General features: G+C 42.0%; 1 protein-coding gene across 1 annotated transcript in view; it reads right to left on the bottom strand.

Annotated features, from left to right (window-relative positions):
* The window catches only part of LOC143284273 (protein diaphanous homolog 2-like), a 90,964-nt gene that overhangs the window by 53,002 nt on the left and 17,962 nt on the right, over window positions 1-20,000 (bottom strand). The window contains exons 3-5 of the mRNA XM_076590964.1: window positions 10,953-11,054; window positions 6,395-6,522; window positions 5,170-5,238 (exon numbers count right to left, since the gene is read on the bottom strand). Coding sequence (XP_076447079.1) covers window positions 5,170-5,238; window positions 6,395-6,522; window positions 10,953-11,054 — 299 coding nt within the window. The remainder of the gene's footprint in view (window positions 1-5,169; window positions 5,239-6,394; window positions 6,523-10,952; window positions 11,055-20,000) is intronic.

The following is a 20,000-nucleotide window of genomic DNA, read 5'->3' as shown; positions in this document are numbered from 1 at the left end:
TTAGCCCATCATTGGTACATCTAATGATAAGAAGAAGACGACGAAGAAGACAAAGAAGAAAACAATGAAGAAGAAGAATGATAATCGTGATAACAAGAATAATAAAAACATTACAATTAAAAATAAATGTCTTCATATAGCGCTAAACCTTGTGCTTTCAATCAAAGTACTTTCACACATTAATAATAACAATAATGATAACAATAATTATTATAAAAATAACAGTAATCATAACAAATGAATAAATATAACAATAATACCAACAACAATAACAATGATGATATTAATAATAATAAATGTCTTCGTGTAGCCTTAAATCTTGAGCTTTCAATCAAAGCGCTTTCACCCCTAACTTTCACACTCATGACTCTGAACCAAAGGGAAGAAACACATAGCTTTTAATCTACATGTAGTTTAGAAGGCTGGAGTAACTATGGACAGAGAGAGAAAGCGTATGGAGGAGCTGTTTCAGAAAGAGGTTGTAAGCTGTGAGGCCTGACTTAAAAGAGCTGAGAGACCTCTTGGTTACTCCTTTCACTGACTGACATTTATTATCTGTTCTGCACGGGGAAAGAAGATGGCTCAAAGCCGGAAGAGCGAACACAATATTTTCTTGTTACAAAACTTGTGCGTGACTCATCATAAGCAACCACATGTGTGTGTGTGCGTGTGTGTGCGTGCGTGCGTGTGTGTGCACACGTGCATGTTATTTTAGTTACATATACCTTTTATTTGTTGGATGTTTTCATTTGTAACCCTATTGTGTTAATGTGTGTATGTGTGTGTAGGTGGGGGAGTGAGGGGTTGTTTTAGTCTATCGTCAGCTATTGGGAATTCTTATTTGACTAGTTTTAATCTCTTTTTATGATGCGCATGATCATTTTATGTTGGTGTTTACAACGAACCTGTGACTGCACAAGTCAATTTCCATGTGGACTAATCAAGTGTTTTTGACTGACTGACTGAGAGCTCTGAGAGGGACAAAGTGCTCCGAAAGGGACACAGAGCACAGAAAGGGCTCGATGTGGACTTGACTTCCCTTCCCCAATGTACTTGGCCAGCACAGTGGAGCATCTTGACACCACTGCGGCCACACGCCGGAAGAAAATAAAGTCATTGTTCTGTGGTGTGTAACATCGCACAGACCCCATCTGGTAGTTTTGTATGATTACCAGAAAGAAAAGAGAAAGGGTGATGTGGGTGGGGAAAGGGTCACAGTGTTATTATTTTGGATCTTTTCCCAAGCAGTGTAGTATGACGACATATACACAAAATTTAAAAAAATACAAGCAAGATGCACACTGTATATATATATATACATGTAGATTCAGATATGTATATGTCTTTTTTTTTCCATTTAGCACCTTTTTTCAATTTAAACTTGCAGGACATGAACGAGCACTCACACACATACACAAACACTGCACTAACACACACACACACACACCGCACTAACACACACACACATACGCACACGCTTGCGCACATACACACACAAACACTATGCCAATACACAACTGGAACAAGACAAAGAGGAATAACAAATACAGCAGCTCATAGAAATTGTTTAAACACATGACTGAACAGAAGAAATACCTAACATAATCTGAATGAGTGATTAACTGACTAAATACCCCGCCAAGTGATTGATCTGATTTGCAACTGATGGCTTAAGAACCTGTAATCTGTGACTCCTACCCTGCCCAAGCTGATCTGACTTCCCAGTGACATTTGGGGGACACATCTATCAACTGCTGGCTGACAAATTATTGTCAACACTTTTCCTTCACAGATTTCCTCGTGCTGCTTTGAGGGAAAAGGACTGGAGAAATTGCAAGAGGAGTGAGTGAGTGAGAGAGTGGGTGGGTGGGTGGGTAGGTGCGTGCGTGCGTGTGGGTGTGTGTGGGTGGGTGCGTGCGTGCGTGTGGGTGTGTGTGGGTGGGTGTGTGCGTGCACACCTGTGCACATGTGTGTGTGCGTGTGTAGCGGTAGTAGAAGTAACAGCAGTAGTACTTAAGTCTTCAGTTTCATGTCTTTCCTGTGACAATGGCAAGTGTGTGTGTGTATATATATATGTGTGTATGCATGTGAGTGTCTCTGTGTGCAAGCATGCGTGCATGCAAGTGTGCATGAGTGCATCTATAAATGGAAATAATACTGGAAGGAGACTGGAATCAAAGATTACTTGGTTTGTTGTTGTTTTTTCGGGGGTGTGGGTGGGTGTGTGTGTGTGTGTGGGGGGGGGGGGGGTTCTTCTTTTTTTGTTGCTTGTTTGTTTTTGTAATTTCACCAAAATGTTTTTCTCTTTATTATTACCACTGTTTTTTTATGGTTCTCCTTTACTTTCTTCTTTTCTTTTAATGGCAATTTCACCTGATTTACTCTCTCTGTTAGTACCACCTCCACCCAGTGTTAGCCTGAGGGGACGACTTTGATGTTAGAATTCAAATCCTCATTAACACCAGCCTCTCAGTAGAAGGTACAGGAAAAGAAGAAACAATTGACAACTATTTCCACACTTTTATCTACATTATAAAAAAAAACAACTCCTGTAGATATTAAAACAATAAACTACCCAAAGAAAAATGTAGCCAGAGAAGTTTTAAAGAAATAAGAAAGGTGATCCCCAATTGAACTGCCAGAGAATGACAGACACTTACTAAACATCAAGCGGATATCTGCTCTGAGACTCAACTGAAAAACTGCAAAAGGTCAACATTTAAAAAAAAAAATTATTCACACACACAAACACTTTGTGATTCAAAGATTTAAATGTTTGAGCCAATGATTAAATGCAGACCAAACTGCCATTTTTCCAACTGGTTATAAACCTAACTTCATCCCCCACAACACTGTCCCTCCCCAACCACTCCGACCCTTTACCCCACAACCCTCCTGCCCTCTCCCCTACCCCCCTGCCCCTACAATCCCACCATGCCCCCCCCCCTCCTCCGATCCTCCTCCTTACCCCCCACACCTCCCACCAAAAAAGAAAAAGAAAAAAGAAAAAACTTTAAATAAAAACTCCTGACAATTTCTGACAGATCTGCCGAACATGGCCCATTTTTGTTCTGATCTTATTTCAACCATTTGCCTTCTAGACATCTTTCATCTTTATCATTTTTTGTGAGAGTTACAGAAAGCTGATAAACTTTTATATGGCTTAACACAACTGTGAAGGGATGTCACAGGGAATATCCCCGCCCCCCCCCACTCCCAACCACTCCCAACACCATTATCAATTCCTTCCTTCCTTCCTGTTTCCACTCTCTCTTTGTGATAACTTCAGTCCAGGAAGACAACTGCTCCACCATACTTGACAGCCCACAGGCCTCAGTGCAGACATAGTACTGGTATTCACAGTATTATTATTATTTTCTTTTTGACTGTAAGAAGAAAACTGGTAATAGAAACCTGTGTGTGTGGGGGGGGGGGTGGGGGGGGGAGGGGGGGGGGGGGGGAGTCATTTATCACAGCAGGTGACCAGAGAACAGAACAGAACAGAATATAAAAGGATAGTTTCAGTTTCAGTTTCAGTAGCTCAAGGAGGCGTCACTGCGTTCGGATAAATCCATATACGCTACACCACATCTGCCAAGCAGATGCCTGACCAGCAGCGTAACCCAACGCGCTTAGTCAGGCCTTGAGAAAAAAAAAAGGTGAATAAATAATAGATAAATATATAAAAGGATAGAACACAATATGTTTTTATTACCCAGTGTACAAAGATCACAAGGAACACTGGCTGGTACAAAAACTGTAAACTTGAATGGAAAATCATATACAAACACAATTAAAAAATGGGAATATATATATATATGTGTGTGTGTGTGTGTGTGTGTGTGTGTGTGCGTGTGCGTGTATTTTTTAAGTGCTTGTTCGCTATCTCTGTTAACCAAAAATAAAAATCAGGGTAATGAGAAAATCTGTGGAAGAACATTTATTCATCAATTAAAGACTAGCTAGCTTGTCAATCAGGTTTACACACACTGATTAAAGAAGATAAGGAAACCTGAGGGCAAACACTAAATTCTCCAAGCCTGACTGTCTCTGTTGATTAACTGATGTCTTGTGACTCAGAGATAACCAAGGGAACCTGTGGAGAAACACTCACTCACACGGTGACTGTTCTGTTGCTGAGTGATGTAACAGCACTTAACCCTTTCACCTCTGATCCTTAGTTTAATCAAATCAGTATAGCATGAATGTGAAATGCAATTACTGCTTTTTTTGTGTGTAGTTTTATACAGTATAACTGATTTTTGCTGAACAAAAGTCATGTAGTCCCAAAAGGAAGAAGATGAAATAAAGAACGGTGACTGACATCCTGACAGGTAAGCTCTGTCTCGTCTCGGAACAAGTGACAGCCATTCTCTGACGAGCAGACTCGTCAGCAGCAGTCCAGAGGTTAATGAAGATAACGGCAAGGTGTGGGGGGATACTGACTTACCACAGCATGACTATCATCTTGCTGAGTAACTGATAGTGATTTAACCCCTTCATTGACAGGTGCAATAGCCGAGTGGTTAAAGCGTTGGACTGTCAATCTGAGGGTCCTGGGTTCGAATCACGGTGACAGCACCTGGTGGGTAAAGGGTGGAGATTTTTACGATCTCCCTGGTCAACATATGTGCAGACCTGCTAGTGCCTGAACCCCCTTCATGTGTATATGCAAGCAGAAGATCAAATATGCACGTTAAAGATCCTGTAATCCATGTCAGCGTTCGGTGGGTTATGGAAACAAGAACATACCCAGCATGCACACCCCCGAAAACGGAGTATGGCTGCCTACATGGCGGGGTAAAAATGGTCATACACGTAAAAGCCCACTCGTGTGCATACGAGTGAACGCAGAAGAAGAAGAAGCCCTTCATTGCTACTGACCAGAATTAACATCCACCATGGGTTGTCACGTCACTGAGATAAGACAGAGCTTACTGGTCAGGATGTCCGTCACCATTCTTGGTTTGAATTCTCCTTCTTGGGACTGCATTACTTTTAATCAGCAAAATCCATGACACCACTTATAAGTGCACAGGAAAGGTGTAACGGCGCTTCAAAGTCATGCAAAGCTGGGTTCAGCAGTGCAGGGGTTAAGGCAGACATGAGGGGGAGTGTGGGGGGGTGGGAGGGGCTGGGGGGGAGGGGGGGGAGTGCAGGAGTACTCACTTATCACAGCAGTAGGTCAGGTTCCTCAGGATTGCATTCAGCCCTTTCTCCCCAAAGTCTATCACCCAGCTGTGCAGAAAGAGGGAAAGAAGAACATCACATGTAAACAATGCACATCCTTCACCTCTTTCTTGTGTATGTGTATCTGATTAGCTGTTAATGTTTTTAATTCAATGCAGTCTGTAATCCAGTTCACAAATATAATGCACTCATAATTTATATAACACTCCAACAAACACATTCACACTTTCTCTCCAATAACACTCCAACACACACATACACACACTTTCTCTCCAACAACACTCCAAAAGACACACACACACTTTCTCTCTAATAACATTCCAATAGACACATATACACTTTTGTCTCTAATAAAACCCCAACAGACACATACACTTTGTCTCCAATAACACTCCAACACACACATACACACACTTTCTCTCCAACAACACTCCAACAGACACACACACACTTTCTCTCCAATAACACTCCAACAGAAACATATACACTTTTGTCTCCAATAACACTCCAACAGACACATACACACTTTGTCTCCAATAACACTCCAACATACACACACACTTTTTCTCACTAATAACACTCCAACAGATACATACACACTTAACAATAACACTCCAACACACACACAAACACTTTCTCTCCAAATTAACACTCTCCCACAATTTCCCTGCATGTAAACGTGCATGCACACACACTGACACACACATACAAAGTTCAGCAGAGATGTTAAATGCATATGTGGAGAATCTATTTCTAGAAAACACATACTCTTTGAATGTCAGAGTCTGAAATCGTTTTTACCAAACTTCTCGGAAAATTCTTTTGAATGTATTTTTGACAATTTCAAGATGCTATCTGCTATTGCAGAAGGTTTGCTGCATAGTCCAATTGGACATTTGTTATAGTTGTTACAGTTGCTTGATGATAGCGTTTCCTTCTATATTGTGCCTATGTCTCCCGTTTTAATGCTTTATTTTTTCCAATGCTCTGTATCTTTCCCCACCACACACACACACACACACGCACACACACACACGCACACACACACCATTTTTCACCCTCTGCCCAATACCGTTCCCTCCACCACGCCCCACCCTCCACCCTACCGCACCCCCCCCCCCCCTTTTTTTTTTTCCGTCTTATTTCACTTAAAGTGGAAGATGTTAAACTGAAGACTACTACTACACACACAAACAAACATTACCTGACTGGTTTGCTGGTAAGCGACACTCTGAGTGACTCCAGCACCCTCAGCCGTCTTTCTCCCTTCAGGTCAGGGTTTCTTAGCTCCGTCACAAAGGCTTGTGGACTGTCCAGCTCGCCGCCCCTCGGCTACACATCAAAACATATGCATGCACATGTGTACACAAACACACATACACACATGCTTGCACACACACAAAGATTCAAAGAATTTAATTCTTTTGCCACATTTGAAGTGTGACATATGTGATTTATACTTATGTGGTATCAATTTATTTTGAATTACAGTATTTTGGGCAGCATTCTAAAACAAAATGAAATTCATCCCCAACAGTACCCATACTACATCCCTGGCAAATTCTGTTTCTGCCTTCTCTTCTTCCTATTTCGTTCTACACACACACACACACACACACACGCATGCATGCATTACCCTTGTAAACGAAAAACAACAACAAAACAAAAAATGACATGTGAATACTCTCACAACCCTCACTTAATACCGTCCATACATTCATCAAACCATCCCCGCATTCCCCACCCAGGTCTTCTGATAAAGCATGTTCTATATATGTCTCTGAGGTGGTGTTGCCTCAGACCAGTTCTGAATTTAATGTACTTTCCTTAAATAATGATATTAACAAAATGTTTTCAAAAACATTGTCCTTTTTTGCCAAAGTGATTTGGAAAATGAACACTATTTATTGTTTGTTCTAACTTCTATGTACAGTGATTCAAAGTTTCTTCCAAACTGTTTAAGCATGTCCCAAAGTGCACTTCTTTGATCAAACAACCAACACATGAAATTTATTTTCCTTGTGATCAAAATGAGAAACCATCTGCTTAGGTGTAATAAAGTAAAAGGTCATGTCCATACATGTACAGTCTGATATTGTGTAATGCTAATACAATTATAATACACCCTCCTATGGCCACCTCCCAGTCCCATGGTTTGAATTGCGGTCGATAGCCAAAGTTCAATGAAACGTTTTTGTTTAAACAAACAAAAGGAAAAAGATGTCACTGACACTTTGAAAATGGAAAAGGTGCCCTGTGTGTTTACTGTGCAGGTCCCAGTACAGGGAGCATTGTAAAAATGATTAGAGAACGAACACAACACACACAAACGTAAATCCTGTATGATGTATCTGTGTTTCAGTCCGACGCTTGGATTGTCTGCTCCAAAGAATAAGAGTTGGTTCCCTTTGCTCTACTTGGCCCTGAAACCTCAACAATTATGGCCAGGTTGTGCCTGCCATTGTGTGTTTGTAACAGATTTCAGGACCTTGACTAGAAGCATCAATCCGGCAAAGGCAGAGGAATAACATCTTCTTCTTCTTCTTCTTCTTCTTCTGTGTTCATGGGCTGCAACTCCCACGTTCACTTGTATATGCGCGAGTGGGCTTTTACGTGTATGACCGTTTTTAACCCGCCATGTAGGCAGCCATACTCCGCTTTCGGGGTTGTGCATGCTCGGTATGTTCTTGTTTCCATAACCCACCAAATGCTGACATGGATTACAGGATCTTTAACATGCGTATTTAATCTTCTGCTTGCGTATACACATGAAGGGGGTTCAGGCACTAGCAGGTCTGCACATATGTTGACCTGGGAGATTGGAAAAATCTCCACCCTTTACCCACCAGGCGCCGTCACCGTGATTCGAACCCGGGACCCTCAGATTGAAAGTCCAACGCTTTAACCACTTGGCTATTGCGCCCGTCTGAAGAATAACATCAATCCGGCAAAGGCAGAAGAATAACAGATTTCAGGACCTTGACTAGAAGCATCAATCCAGCAAAGGCAGAAGAACAATACCTATCATCTGCTGTTGCCTGACCACAGTACGGCCACATTTGTATGTCTGCCTTTGGGCTGCGTTTTCATTTCCAGAGTCACTGATGTCTTCATTATTCATGATGGACTTCCCTGATTTGATCTGATCAGAATGCGCACCATTACAGCATTAGATGGAAGTCAAGGATCCCCTAGAATCATAGAAAATGGGTCCCTGCAACCCTCAACATTTTTCAACTTATCAGATACCCTGCCCACCTAAACAACAAAACAACAAAAGAAAGAAGAGAGGAAAAAAACAAACAAAAAACCCCAAGCAAACAAAACAATAACATGAACTTCTCATATCATTCAAAACACACATACATGCATACATGGTATAGCATGGACACATACATAAAAGCACACACAGACACACACACGTGCGTGCACGCGCACACACACACACACACACTCCTCCCTATCAACCAAAACCACCAACTCTCTAGTTTTTTTGTCCAATCAAGAAAAGGCCTCATGAATTCAGCCATAACAAAAAAGAATGGACACTGTCCACGTGTTAACTGACCCCTAAAAAAAAACAACCCACAGTCAGGCACCCACGCTTCGTTGGCCACAGACACTGGATCACTGGGACTCCATCATGGGAGCCACACCTTTCACCTATGCTTTGTTCCCCCCAAACCAACCCCCTCCTTCTTCGTCATCATGTCAGCAGGGTCTTTTTTTTTTTTTTTTTTTTTGTATACGCACACACACAGGTACATTGGTTTCGCCAACAGGTGAGGCACTGCTCACATTTCTTAATGGAATTTTTTTTTCAACTGTTCAAAGTAAAACAGAATAAGGTCATGGGTTCTGCATGGATTGTACAAAGAACACACTACCAGTGTAGGAACAAGCATTTAGTGTTTAAAAAAAAAAAAAAAAAAAAAAAATTGAATCTGCATTCGATTTCTGAACTCTGAAGCTACTGGTCAGATATATATTTATATACATACATACATACATATATATATATATATATATATATATATATATATATATATATATATATATATTGAGAGAGAGAGAGAGCGAGAGAGAGGAGACAGGGACACAAGGGCACAAATTGTTTAATTGTGTAGGCCTTGGCCCTTCAGACAGAGAGAGAGAGAGAGAAGAGAGAGAGATATATATATCTATTGAGAGAGAGAGGGAGCGAGAGAGAGGAGACAGGGACACAAGGGCACAAATTGTTTAATTGTGTAGGCCTTGGCCCTTCAGAGAGAGAGAGAGAGAGAGAGATAACGCTGTAAGTATTGAACTGTTGTGCACATGATGTAGGTGAAACAAACATACTTGACAGTCTGCAGGTGAAACACAGCACACCCTCCCTCACCTATCCCCTCTCTCCCCCCACACCTTCCCACAGTGTTTCCCTTCACGTTGCCCTCCAAGGAACCAGCCAACACTATGCTGGGAATGACAGGGGTGTCACCAGGAATCTAGCTTTCATTCCTCGCTGTGTTCTGGGGGAGCAGGAGCACAGCAGTAATGTGCCCAACAAGGAAGTGAGTGTATATGGGGTCGAGTCCCATACATGGACCATGATTTATCACTTCCCCCACCTTTCATTACACCTAACTTCCCCCACCCTTCATTACACCTAACTTCCCCCACCCTTCATTACACCTAACTCCCCCCCACCCTTCATTACACCTAACTTCCCCCACCTTTCATTACACCTAACTCCACCCACCCTTCATTACACCTAACTTCCCCCACCCTTCATTACACCTAACTCCCCCCCTTCATTACACCTAACTTCCCCCACCCTTCATTACACCTAACTCCCCCCACCCTTCATTACACCTAACTCCCCCCACCCTTTTACACCTAACTGCCCCACCCTTCATTACACCTAACTTCCCCCACCCTTCATTACACCTAACTTCCCTTACCCTTCATTACACCTACAGTGGGTGATGATTTACTTCTCCCACCCTTCATTACACCTAACTCCCCCCCACTCTTCATTACACCTAACTTCCCCCACCCTTCATTACACCTAACTTCCCTTACCCTTCATTACACCTACAGTGGGTGATAATTTACTTCTCCCACCCTTCATTACACCTAACTTCCCCCCCACCCTTCATTACACCTAACTCCCCCCCCCCCACCCTTCATTACACCTAACTCCCCCCACTCTTCATTACACTTAACGTCCCCCACCCTTCCATTACACCTAACCCACCCTTCATTACATCAAACTCCCCCCACCCTTCATTACACCTCCAGTGGGTGATGATCTGAGTGATTACTGTTATCATCAGAGTATTCTAACTGATGATCATTCATTGCTCCGCATTTACTGACAACCAGTGTAACTCTTAACTGACACCTGTGACACACACACACAGACCAGAAACAGTGGAATGAGTTCTGTCAGTGGCCCAGGTAACACCAACACCATTCGACAACACTACACCACACCACAACAAGAACACAACACAACACCACCGCAACAAAACAACAACACGGCACCACAAGTCCACCACAACACAACATGAACACACAACAACAAAAACAACACAGCATAACAAGCACAAAACACACCACCACACCACAGAACACCAAAGAACATGACAACACCACAGCAACACAACACAACAAGAACACCACAACACAACACCACCACATCACAACAAGAACACCATAATACCACCACACAATAAGAATATCACAACACAACATGAGCCACTGGAAGCAGCCCTGACCTTGGCTGCGCCCTTGAGGTGAATGCCCAGCATGTTGCGCTTGAAGCTGAGGTCCCGTGCACGCAGAGGGTCCTTCTTCTCCTCCGTCAGGTTCATGTCGTCCTGCACACACACACATACATTGCCCTCTGTCATCTCCAATCACTGAGATCGTATTTACATAGAGCGCGCGAGGCGCTGCATGAGCGACGCCACAGCTGCGCGAACTTTCCGCCACGTTGGACACCTCCCCGTACACCGGCCTTTTGTAAGAGAGTGACAACAGAGTACAACAATGTCCTTTCACTGCATTGACAGCCACAATCATCAATTTGATTTTTACGCCGTCCGGAACGTTTTGTGCAGCTTGGGGCTGTTTCAACAGACAAAAGAAAGGGAAATCTTTTCACAGGTTCGTACCTATAATTTTCTTGATATTAATGAGTAAAAAACTAAAGAAAGGATGATTGACTTTACCCCAAACATCCTGGGAAATTTGCAAAAGTATGGTTGTCTCAGGTGACTGTGTTTGTGTGCGTCATTGTGTGTGTAGGGGGGGGTGTGTGTAGGTGTGTGTGTGTGTGTGTGTGTGTGTGTGTGTAACTGTTGGTGGTGGTGGTGTGTGTGTGTGTTGGGTTATGGAGGTCTTACGACTGTCAGTTTGTGTGTGTCTGTATGTAGGCCTATGTGTGTGTATGGTGCATGATTCGGTGTGTGCAAGAGTGTGTGTGTGTGTGCATATGTGTGTGTGTGTGTGTGTGTGTGTGTGTGTGTGTGTGTGTGTGTGTGTTTATTATAACCTTAAGTATAAGGGAAGTAAAAATGTTTTGATGAACACTCCAATGACAAAATAAACTTGAATTATTCGTGTTTTGTAATCAGATTCCCGAAGGACGAAGAGAGAAGAAGACAATGGGTTGCAGCCCTGAAGAGGGAGGGATTTCAAGCTACCGACTACTCCAGGATCTGTGGTGACCACTTTGAAAAGCAATGCTACAATCCGTCTGGCCTCTTGAAGCACACAGCTGTTCCCACCATCTTTAACTTTCCTGCTCACTTGCAAAAGGTAATATTAAAATTCATTTACAACATCTCTTCTGCATGGGGTACTTTGTATATTAAAATATTATTTATTTTTCAGAATGCCGCACTTTTCTTTTACCTGCATGAATTACAACAAATCATGTTAAAAATGGAACTAGAATCCCCTATAACCCCTACAAAATGAAACGTATTAAGGAAATTAAGTCAATCTTACATGTGCATTCATCTTTTGGTAAATGACCATAAAAACGCCTCTGTGTGTGTGTGTGTGTGTGTGTGTGACTGTGTGATTGTCCGTGCATGTGTGCGTGTGCACGCGCGTGTGTGTGTGTGTATGTTCATGTGTATGCATGCATAATTGTGTTTTGTGTGGGTGGTGGGAGGAGGGAGGGAAGAGCGAGGACGGAATGGATTGGGGGATCCTAAGCAATAAATTTTATTATCATCATCCTGCTTTGACGATACACACATGTCAATAAACACAGACGAGCTCTAAAAACAGCTGTTTAAAGATGGAACATTTTAGTGGTTCTAGTGGTATGTTTCAGTTTTAAAGTAATTTGTAGACACTATATCATTGCATAGAAATCATAACTGGTCATAACTCTGTTTCAGGAGGTGAAACCACGGAAAAATCCAGCTCCAAGAAACTTGACAACTGAGTCGTCGATCCCCATGTCTTCATCTCCATCTTCATCTACATCGTCCCAACCTGAAACGGGGGCCCCTGGAACAAGTGGTGTCGCCCATCGAGATCAGGTGGAACATTCATATTGTGTAACCAGTCCAGGTAAATTGAAAAGGAAGCTGGAGGAGGTGGAAAACAGGGCACAGTCTCAGCTGTCCTGATTGTCAGAGCGCTCTGTCTGTCAATGCAGTGGATGGGAGCCATCCCAGTCATGGGCTCATCTTGCAGAAAGACCAAGGTGGTCTTACCAAGCCATCCCCAAGTGTGGTTGACATCTGCATTCAGAGCGAGAAGCTCATTCAGAAAATGCTGTTTGTCAACAAACAAAGATTGCCACAAGGTGAAGGGTTGACAGGTGCACTTGCACATGCAGTTCTTGAGAGGACTGGAGACCGGGTGTTCAACAGCCTAGCTGATCACATGCTGGATACAGAGCCAGAAAGCAACCATGTGTTTGCTCTAATCAAGGCTATCACACGTGCTTACGTCAAAATTCGCATGCACCACCTTGCCAAACAACACAATTCTCTCATCACGGGAAAATATATTAGAAAGCAAATGAACAAACTTGTTCTCTTCAAAAACCAGTAACGTCTGTCCTAGAGACATGCATGTGCAAATGCACCTGACAATTCTTCACCTTGTGTCAATCTTTCTGGTACATTGTGATGATACAATCTGTTAATTCACTGTGCCTTCTATGGCGTCCTTTACCCAGAAGAACATGCACACAGTCATCCGTTTTCATGGTGCATACCCATGACATAAGGTTGGGGCTCGAACTTGTTCTGTTTGACTTGTGCTGTCTAATTCTGTTTTGGTTCTTTGTACTGATGTATGTCGAAAATTCCTTGTCCTATGTGCATTTATGAAATTGACTCTGAATCACATTTTTTCTTTGAGTGTAATGTTATAATACTCTTGAGAAGTATGTGTATTTTTTTTTTAGAAAAAGGTTTTGCGAAAAGGAGAGATTTCGTTTGTTGTCATCTGAAGACTGGAGATTTCGTTTGTTTGTTGTCATCTTATTACACATTCCTTTGCTACAGTTATTTAGGAAACATGCAAATTAGAAAAAAAAAGATATTTTTCTGACAGTTAATTCACTGAACTGACATTTGGTCAATTTTTTTGATGGTCAAATATTATAATTGGAAATTTTGTGTCTGTCTGTGTGTGAACGCGCGCGCGCGTGTGCATGCGTGTGCGTGCATCTGTGTGTGTGTGACTCTGTGTTTGTGACTGTGTGTGTATATGTGTGTGTGTGACTGTGTGTGTGGGAGGGGTGGGGGGACTGTATATATCATAATGTGAGAACACAATAAAAATATGAATATATTCCCGTTATACTTTTTCTTACCTCCATCCTCTGCCGTGACTCATTCTGAAGCTCACACACACACACACACACACACACACACACACACACACACACACACACACACACAGAGTCACACACACACACAATCACACACACGCACAGTCACACACACACACACACACACAGTCACACACACACACACACACATACACAGAGTCACACACACACACACACAGTCACACACACATGCATGCATGCATGCATACAAACACAAACAGGCACTCAGACGCGCGTAAACACACATGCGGGCGCACGCACAGTCTTTTCAAGACTGAGGTAGGATTAGACAAGTATCCATAAGAGGTGTCCAAAATGGCCGCGGCTCGCTCGCTCAGTTGGCGTCAAGTGACTGCAAGGCGCACACAGCGGCATTCCCAGTCCATGTTTATAGGTCAGTGTCTCCAATACATCATCATCATAAAATAGGACTTTAAATAAATGATATATCTATATAGTACTGAATCTTGTGTATAAACATAACACAGCCCTTTCACTAAAAACTTCCACACGCATGCATAACTTTCCTCTTCTCCTTGGCATAGACAGCCACACCATCAGTCCAATTCTGGCAATGAATGATATAATTTTCTCCAGGTCTTCATGGCTGCCATGTAGTTTTGTCATGAGTGGAGTGTCAACAGGTCACACATCTTGTCTTGCCTGTTTGAACAGGGGGGCAGTTTTGGACAATGTGGCTCCACAGTCTGGTCTTCCTGTCCACAAGGCCAGGTGTATGTGGAGTACCTGGGAACGAGCAAGCTGATGGGCTGGCCATAAAGGGCACCTGAGGGGAGCAACCCAACATCGTCTTCAGTGAGATGAAGTCCATCATCAGGGCACTTGCGGCAATTAGGGACAACTACCACATGCTATCCAGAGAACAGTGAACCGAACGGATGAAAGACAAAACTTATCATAAACACACATTGATAGAAGGCTGGAGAAACTATGGACTGAAAGAGGGAGGGTATGGAGGAGCTGTTCTGGAAAGAGGTAAGTTTTAAGGTCAGACTTGAAAGAGCTGAGTGCAGGGATTTTACAAAGTGAAAGTGTTTCAAGTGCAAGTTCCAGAAGCAGAGAAAGAGCAGCAGCTGATTGTAGAGAGTGTTTGAATCTGGGAACACAGAAAGAGAGTGGATCTGAAGCAGATAGAAGAGAGCAAGATGGAGTGCAGAGGTGAAGGTAGTCACAAAGAAAGGAATGGAGTAGATTTGTTTATGAAGAGAATATTGTGATTAATCCTGTTGTCTTGTGGTTAAACATACATTTCCATCTGTCACATCCAATACATAATGATGAAAATATTGTAACAGATTGTGTTGTCTTGCAGACACACAAACATGTCCATCTGTTACACCCAATGCATAATTATGAGAACGTTGCAACAGATTCTGTTGTCATGTAGTTAGACATACATTTCAATTTATTACACCAGATAAAAACTGATTAAAACACTGCACTGGTTCTTGATGGCGTTGCAGCTGGAGAACTTCTTTCAAATGCCTTGGTATGAAGGCCCTTAAGAACTGAAAAAGGTAAAGAATTTAAATCAGTACTGCATAAATTTTTTTTTGCTTTTTTTTTTTTTTTTGTAAACAAGTCATGTTTTGAACATATTCATCTGCTTTCACCCAAAAATGTATGCAGAAAGTAACATGTCTGTGGCTACAGTCTGCATTCTTGATGACATTCTAAAAATAATGCTGTTGTTATGAAGTGAGAAGTAATGTACTCTTCTCCAATACATGTCTCTTCATCTGATTCACACACACACACACACACACACACACACACACACACACACACATTATATGCTGAAACACATCATACATTTATGCATGCTCACACTATTTTTTACATTAACCCCTTGAATGCTGCTGACAAATTATGCTGGTCAGTGAAACTGAAGGGCTCACATCTCACCATGACAAAAGTGTGGAGTGATGGCCAAGAGGTAATGCGTCCGCCAAGGAAGCGAAAGAATCTGAGCGTGCTGGTTCGAATCACGGCTCAGCCACCAATATTTTCTCCCCCTCCACTAGATCTTGAGTGGTGGTCTGGACGCTAGTCATTCACATGAGACGATAAACTGAGGTCCCGTGTGCAGCATGCATTTAGCACACGTAAAATAACCCACAGGAACAAAAGGGTTGTTCCTGGCAAAATACTGTAGAAAATCCACTTCGATAGGAAAAACAAATAAAAAAAAACAAAAAAACCGCGCAGGAAAAAAAAAAAAGAAAAAAAAAGGGGGGGGGGGGTGGGGATGGGGGCGCTGTCGTGTAGCGACGTGCTCTCCCTGGGGAGAGCAACCCGAATTTCAAACAGAGAAATCTGTTGTGATAAAAAGAAATACAAATACAAAATACAAATACATGTCAGGATGTTAACCACCATTCTTTTGTTTAACTTCTTCCTGCTGGGATTGTACCATTTTTCGTTAAACAACATCAATTACACCGCTTGAAACAAAAGCAGACAAAATGATGCAACTGCACTTCAAGGTTTACATCAAACTGATCTCATTTCATCAAAATTCAGCAGTCAAGGGGTGAATGAAATGGAATGTGTACAGATGCAGGAATGCAATGCAAAAAGCGTGGGCAAGAATAATTATTCACCAACGCCTCCACTGACACATGACCAAAGATCAATCGAATCACAACACACTCAACGCATCTGCAGCACCGGTCTTTGGAGAACGGATCCAGGGCTAATTATCATTGAAGGGGACAAAAATCTTGAAAAAAAAAAAAAAAAAAAAAAAAAAGCGCGCTCATGTTTCTTTTATTTTCTATATATCTTCTTCTGTTGTTGTTGTTGTTCTCGTCCGCGTTCTTACTGATAGTCGGATGGGCGCAATATGTCTACAGATGCAGGAATGCAATGCAAAAAGCGTGGCCATGAATAATCATTCACCAACGCCTCCACTGAAACATGACCAAAGATCAATCGAATCACAACACACTCCATGCATCTGCAGCTTCATAGCATTCTGGAGGGTTTTTTTCTTTTCTTTTCTTTGCTAAACTTCTTTTGGTAAGTGCCACGGGACAATGTGTTTTGTTTGTTTTTTTTCACTGTCTCTGTCTCTCTCTCTCTCTCTTTTATTATCTTTTCCTTTTCCTTTTTCTTTTTTTTGTTTGTTTTTTTTGTTTTTTTGGGTTTTTTTGGAACACTTGAAATCATTTTTTTTAAATGTAAACATAAGAAAGGTAAAACAGATCTAATTTTTTTTTTATAGTTTACAAATATAGAAAAAAGAACACACTGAACACTGAACTGAACACAGAGAGAGAAAGAGAGAGAGAGAACACTGAACACACATAGAGAGAGAACACACTGAACACACACACACACACACACACACACACACACACACACACACAGAACACTGAACAGAGAGAGACAGAGAGAAAGAGAGAGAGAGAGAGAGAGAGAACACTGAACAGAGAGAGAGAGAGAGAGAGAGAGAGAGAGAGAACACTGAACATTGAACAGAGAGAGAGAGAGAGAGAGAGAACACACACTGAACATACACACACACACACACACACACATCCTGACCTGTAAACTCTGGCCTATCTCAGTGAGGTGACAGCCCTTCACTGACATCCTGACCTGTAAGCTCTGGCCTATCTCAGTGAGGTGACAGTCCTTCACTGACATCCTGGCCTGTAAGCTCTGGCATATCTCAGTGAGGTGACAGCCCTTAAGCTCTGGCATATCTCAGTGAGGTGACAGTCCTTCACTGACATCCTGGCCTGTAAGTTCTGGCCTATCTCAGTGAGGTGACAGTCCTTCACTGACATCCTGGCCTGTAAGTTCTGGCCTATCTCAGTGAGGTGACAGCCCTTCACTGACATCCTGACCTGTAAGCTCTGGCCTATCTCAGTGAGGTGACAGTCCTTCACTGACATCCTGGCCTGTAAGCTCTGGCCTATCTCAGTGAGGTGACAGTCCTTCACTGACATCCTGGCCTGTAAGCTCTGGCCTATCTCAGTGAGGTGACGGTCCTTCACTAACGAACATCCTCGTCAGCAAGCATTCAAGGGGTTAAACAACCCTGAAGCCGCAAAGGGAATATAAGTCAGTTCTCTCTGCCTCTATCTATCCTCCTGCCCCTGTCATAATGTTCACGTTTATCATCATAACCTCAGTCTCCCCACATTCCACCACCTTCAGGGACTGGTAATTAGTGGAGGGAACAGATACATATCTGACTTGCATTACTTTGTTAAAAACCAGGGGATCAAAGGCTGACTAAAGTTGATTGAATAATTAGTGTCCTGTTAGTCCATTCACATTTAATTATGTTGGCTATACTTTTAGGCTCTAACCATCCAAAAAAAAAAAAAAAAAAAAAAAAAAATCAATGTATTATATAACTTTTTATAAGGTACTCAAATTTGTCATTACCATCATGACATGATAATTTTGAAAATCAAGCCCAATGATAAAACTGATAACAACAATGATTACTATAATGATAATAATAATAAGAAGAGTACATTTATTTTAGAGTACAGTCATTCAGATGAGACAATAAACCGAGGTCCCGTGTGCAGCATGCACTTGGCGCACGTAAAAGAACCCACAGCAACAAAAGGCTTGTTTCTGGAAAAATTCTGTCGAAAAATCCACATCAATAGGAAAACAAATAAAACTGCACGCAGGAAAAAATACAAAAAGATGGGTGGCGCTGTAGTGGAGCAATGCGCTCTCCCTGGGGAGAGTAGCCCAAATTTCACACAGAGAAATCTGTTGTGATAAAAAGAAATACAAATACAAATATACCACTTTCAAACCTCTCAATAGAAGAAGAAGAAGAAGAATAGTGCTACATTCAGACAGCACTTTCAAACCTGTCAAAGCTTTTTACATCAACACGTCAGTCAGACACATACAACACCAAGAGAAGCAACAAAACACAACATTACACCCTGCAGATCACTGACACAAGACTAAACAGCCCTTGCTATACCCAACAGGGAACGCCATTCAAAAACATGCCTTCATTGCATGAAGGGAAGAGAGAGAGAGAGAGAGAGGATCATCAACCCAAAAGGAAGACCAGGTAGTTGTTTTTTTCAATGCATTGTACCTTTACACATGTACATTCATTGAAAGGAAGGCGTGTAAGAGGAGACGTTATTGAGACCAACCAAACATTCAAAAGTTTAGAAGAGATTTTTATTTTGAGTTATTCTTTTGATTACCTTCTATCTATCTATTTATCTATATCCATCTATCTATCTATCTGTCTATCCATATGATAAAACATGGAACCAAGAGAGAAAAGTACATTAATTCAGTGGTTCAAAACAGGGTAAACACTGCTTCAATAACAGAGTCGCTAACCTCTGGAACTCATTGCCACCTGAATATAAAACTGCACCATCAACAAACTCTCTAAAAAAAATTCTCCTGGACACATCTCAATTTGTTAGTGAAATATTTTTTGCCTGATGAATGATTTGCAATTTTACAGAATGTGCGCATGCAAGTGGAGTGATGGCCTAGAGGTAACGCGTCCGCCTAGGAAGCAAGAGAATCTGAGCGCGCTGGTTCGAATCACGGCTCAGCTGCCGGTATTTTCTCCCCCTTCACTAGACCTTGAGTGGTGGTCTGGACACTAGTCATTCAGATGAGATTATAAACTGAGGTCCCGTATGCTGCATGCACTTAGCACACATAAAAGAACCCACGGCAACAAAAGGTTTTGTTCCTGGCAAAATTCTGTAGAAAAATCCACTTCAATAGGAAAAACAAATAAAACTGCACGCAGGAAAAAATACAAAAAGATGTGTGGCGCTGTAGTGTAGCGACGCGCTCTCCCTGGGGAGAGCAGCCCGACTTTCACACAGAGAAATCTGTTGTGATAAAAAGAAATACAAATACAAAATACAAATTTGCAAACCCCAGTAAACCGAGTTTCAGTTTCAGTTTCTCAAGG

The sequence above is a fragment of the Babylonia areolata genome, chromosome 7 (assembly GCF_041734735.1).
Source record: "Babylonia areolata isolate BAREFJ2019XMU chromosome 7, ASM4173473v1, whole genome shotgun sequence".
In the NCBI taxonomy this organism is placed as follows: Eukaryota; Metazoa; Mollusca; class Gastropoda; order Neogastropoda; family Buccinidae; genus Babylonia; species Babylonia areolata.
Note: the sequence above shows the minus strand (reverse complement) of the source record. Positions and strands in the feature narration are given on the sequence as shown.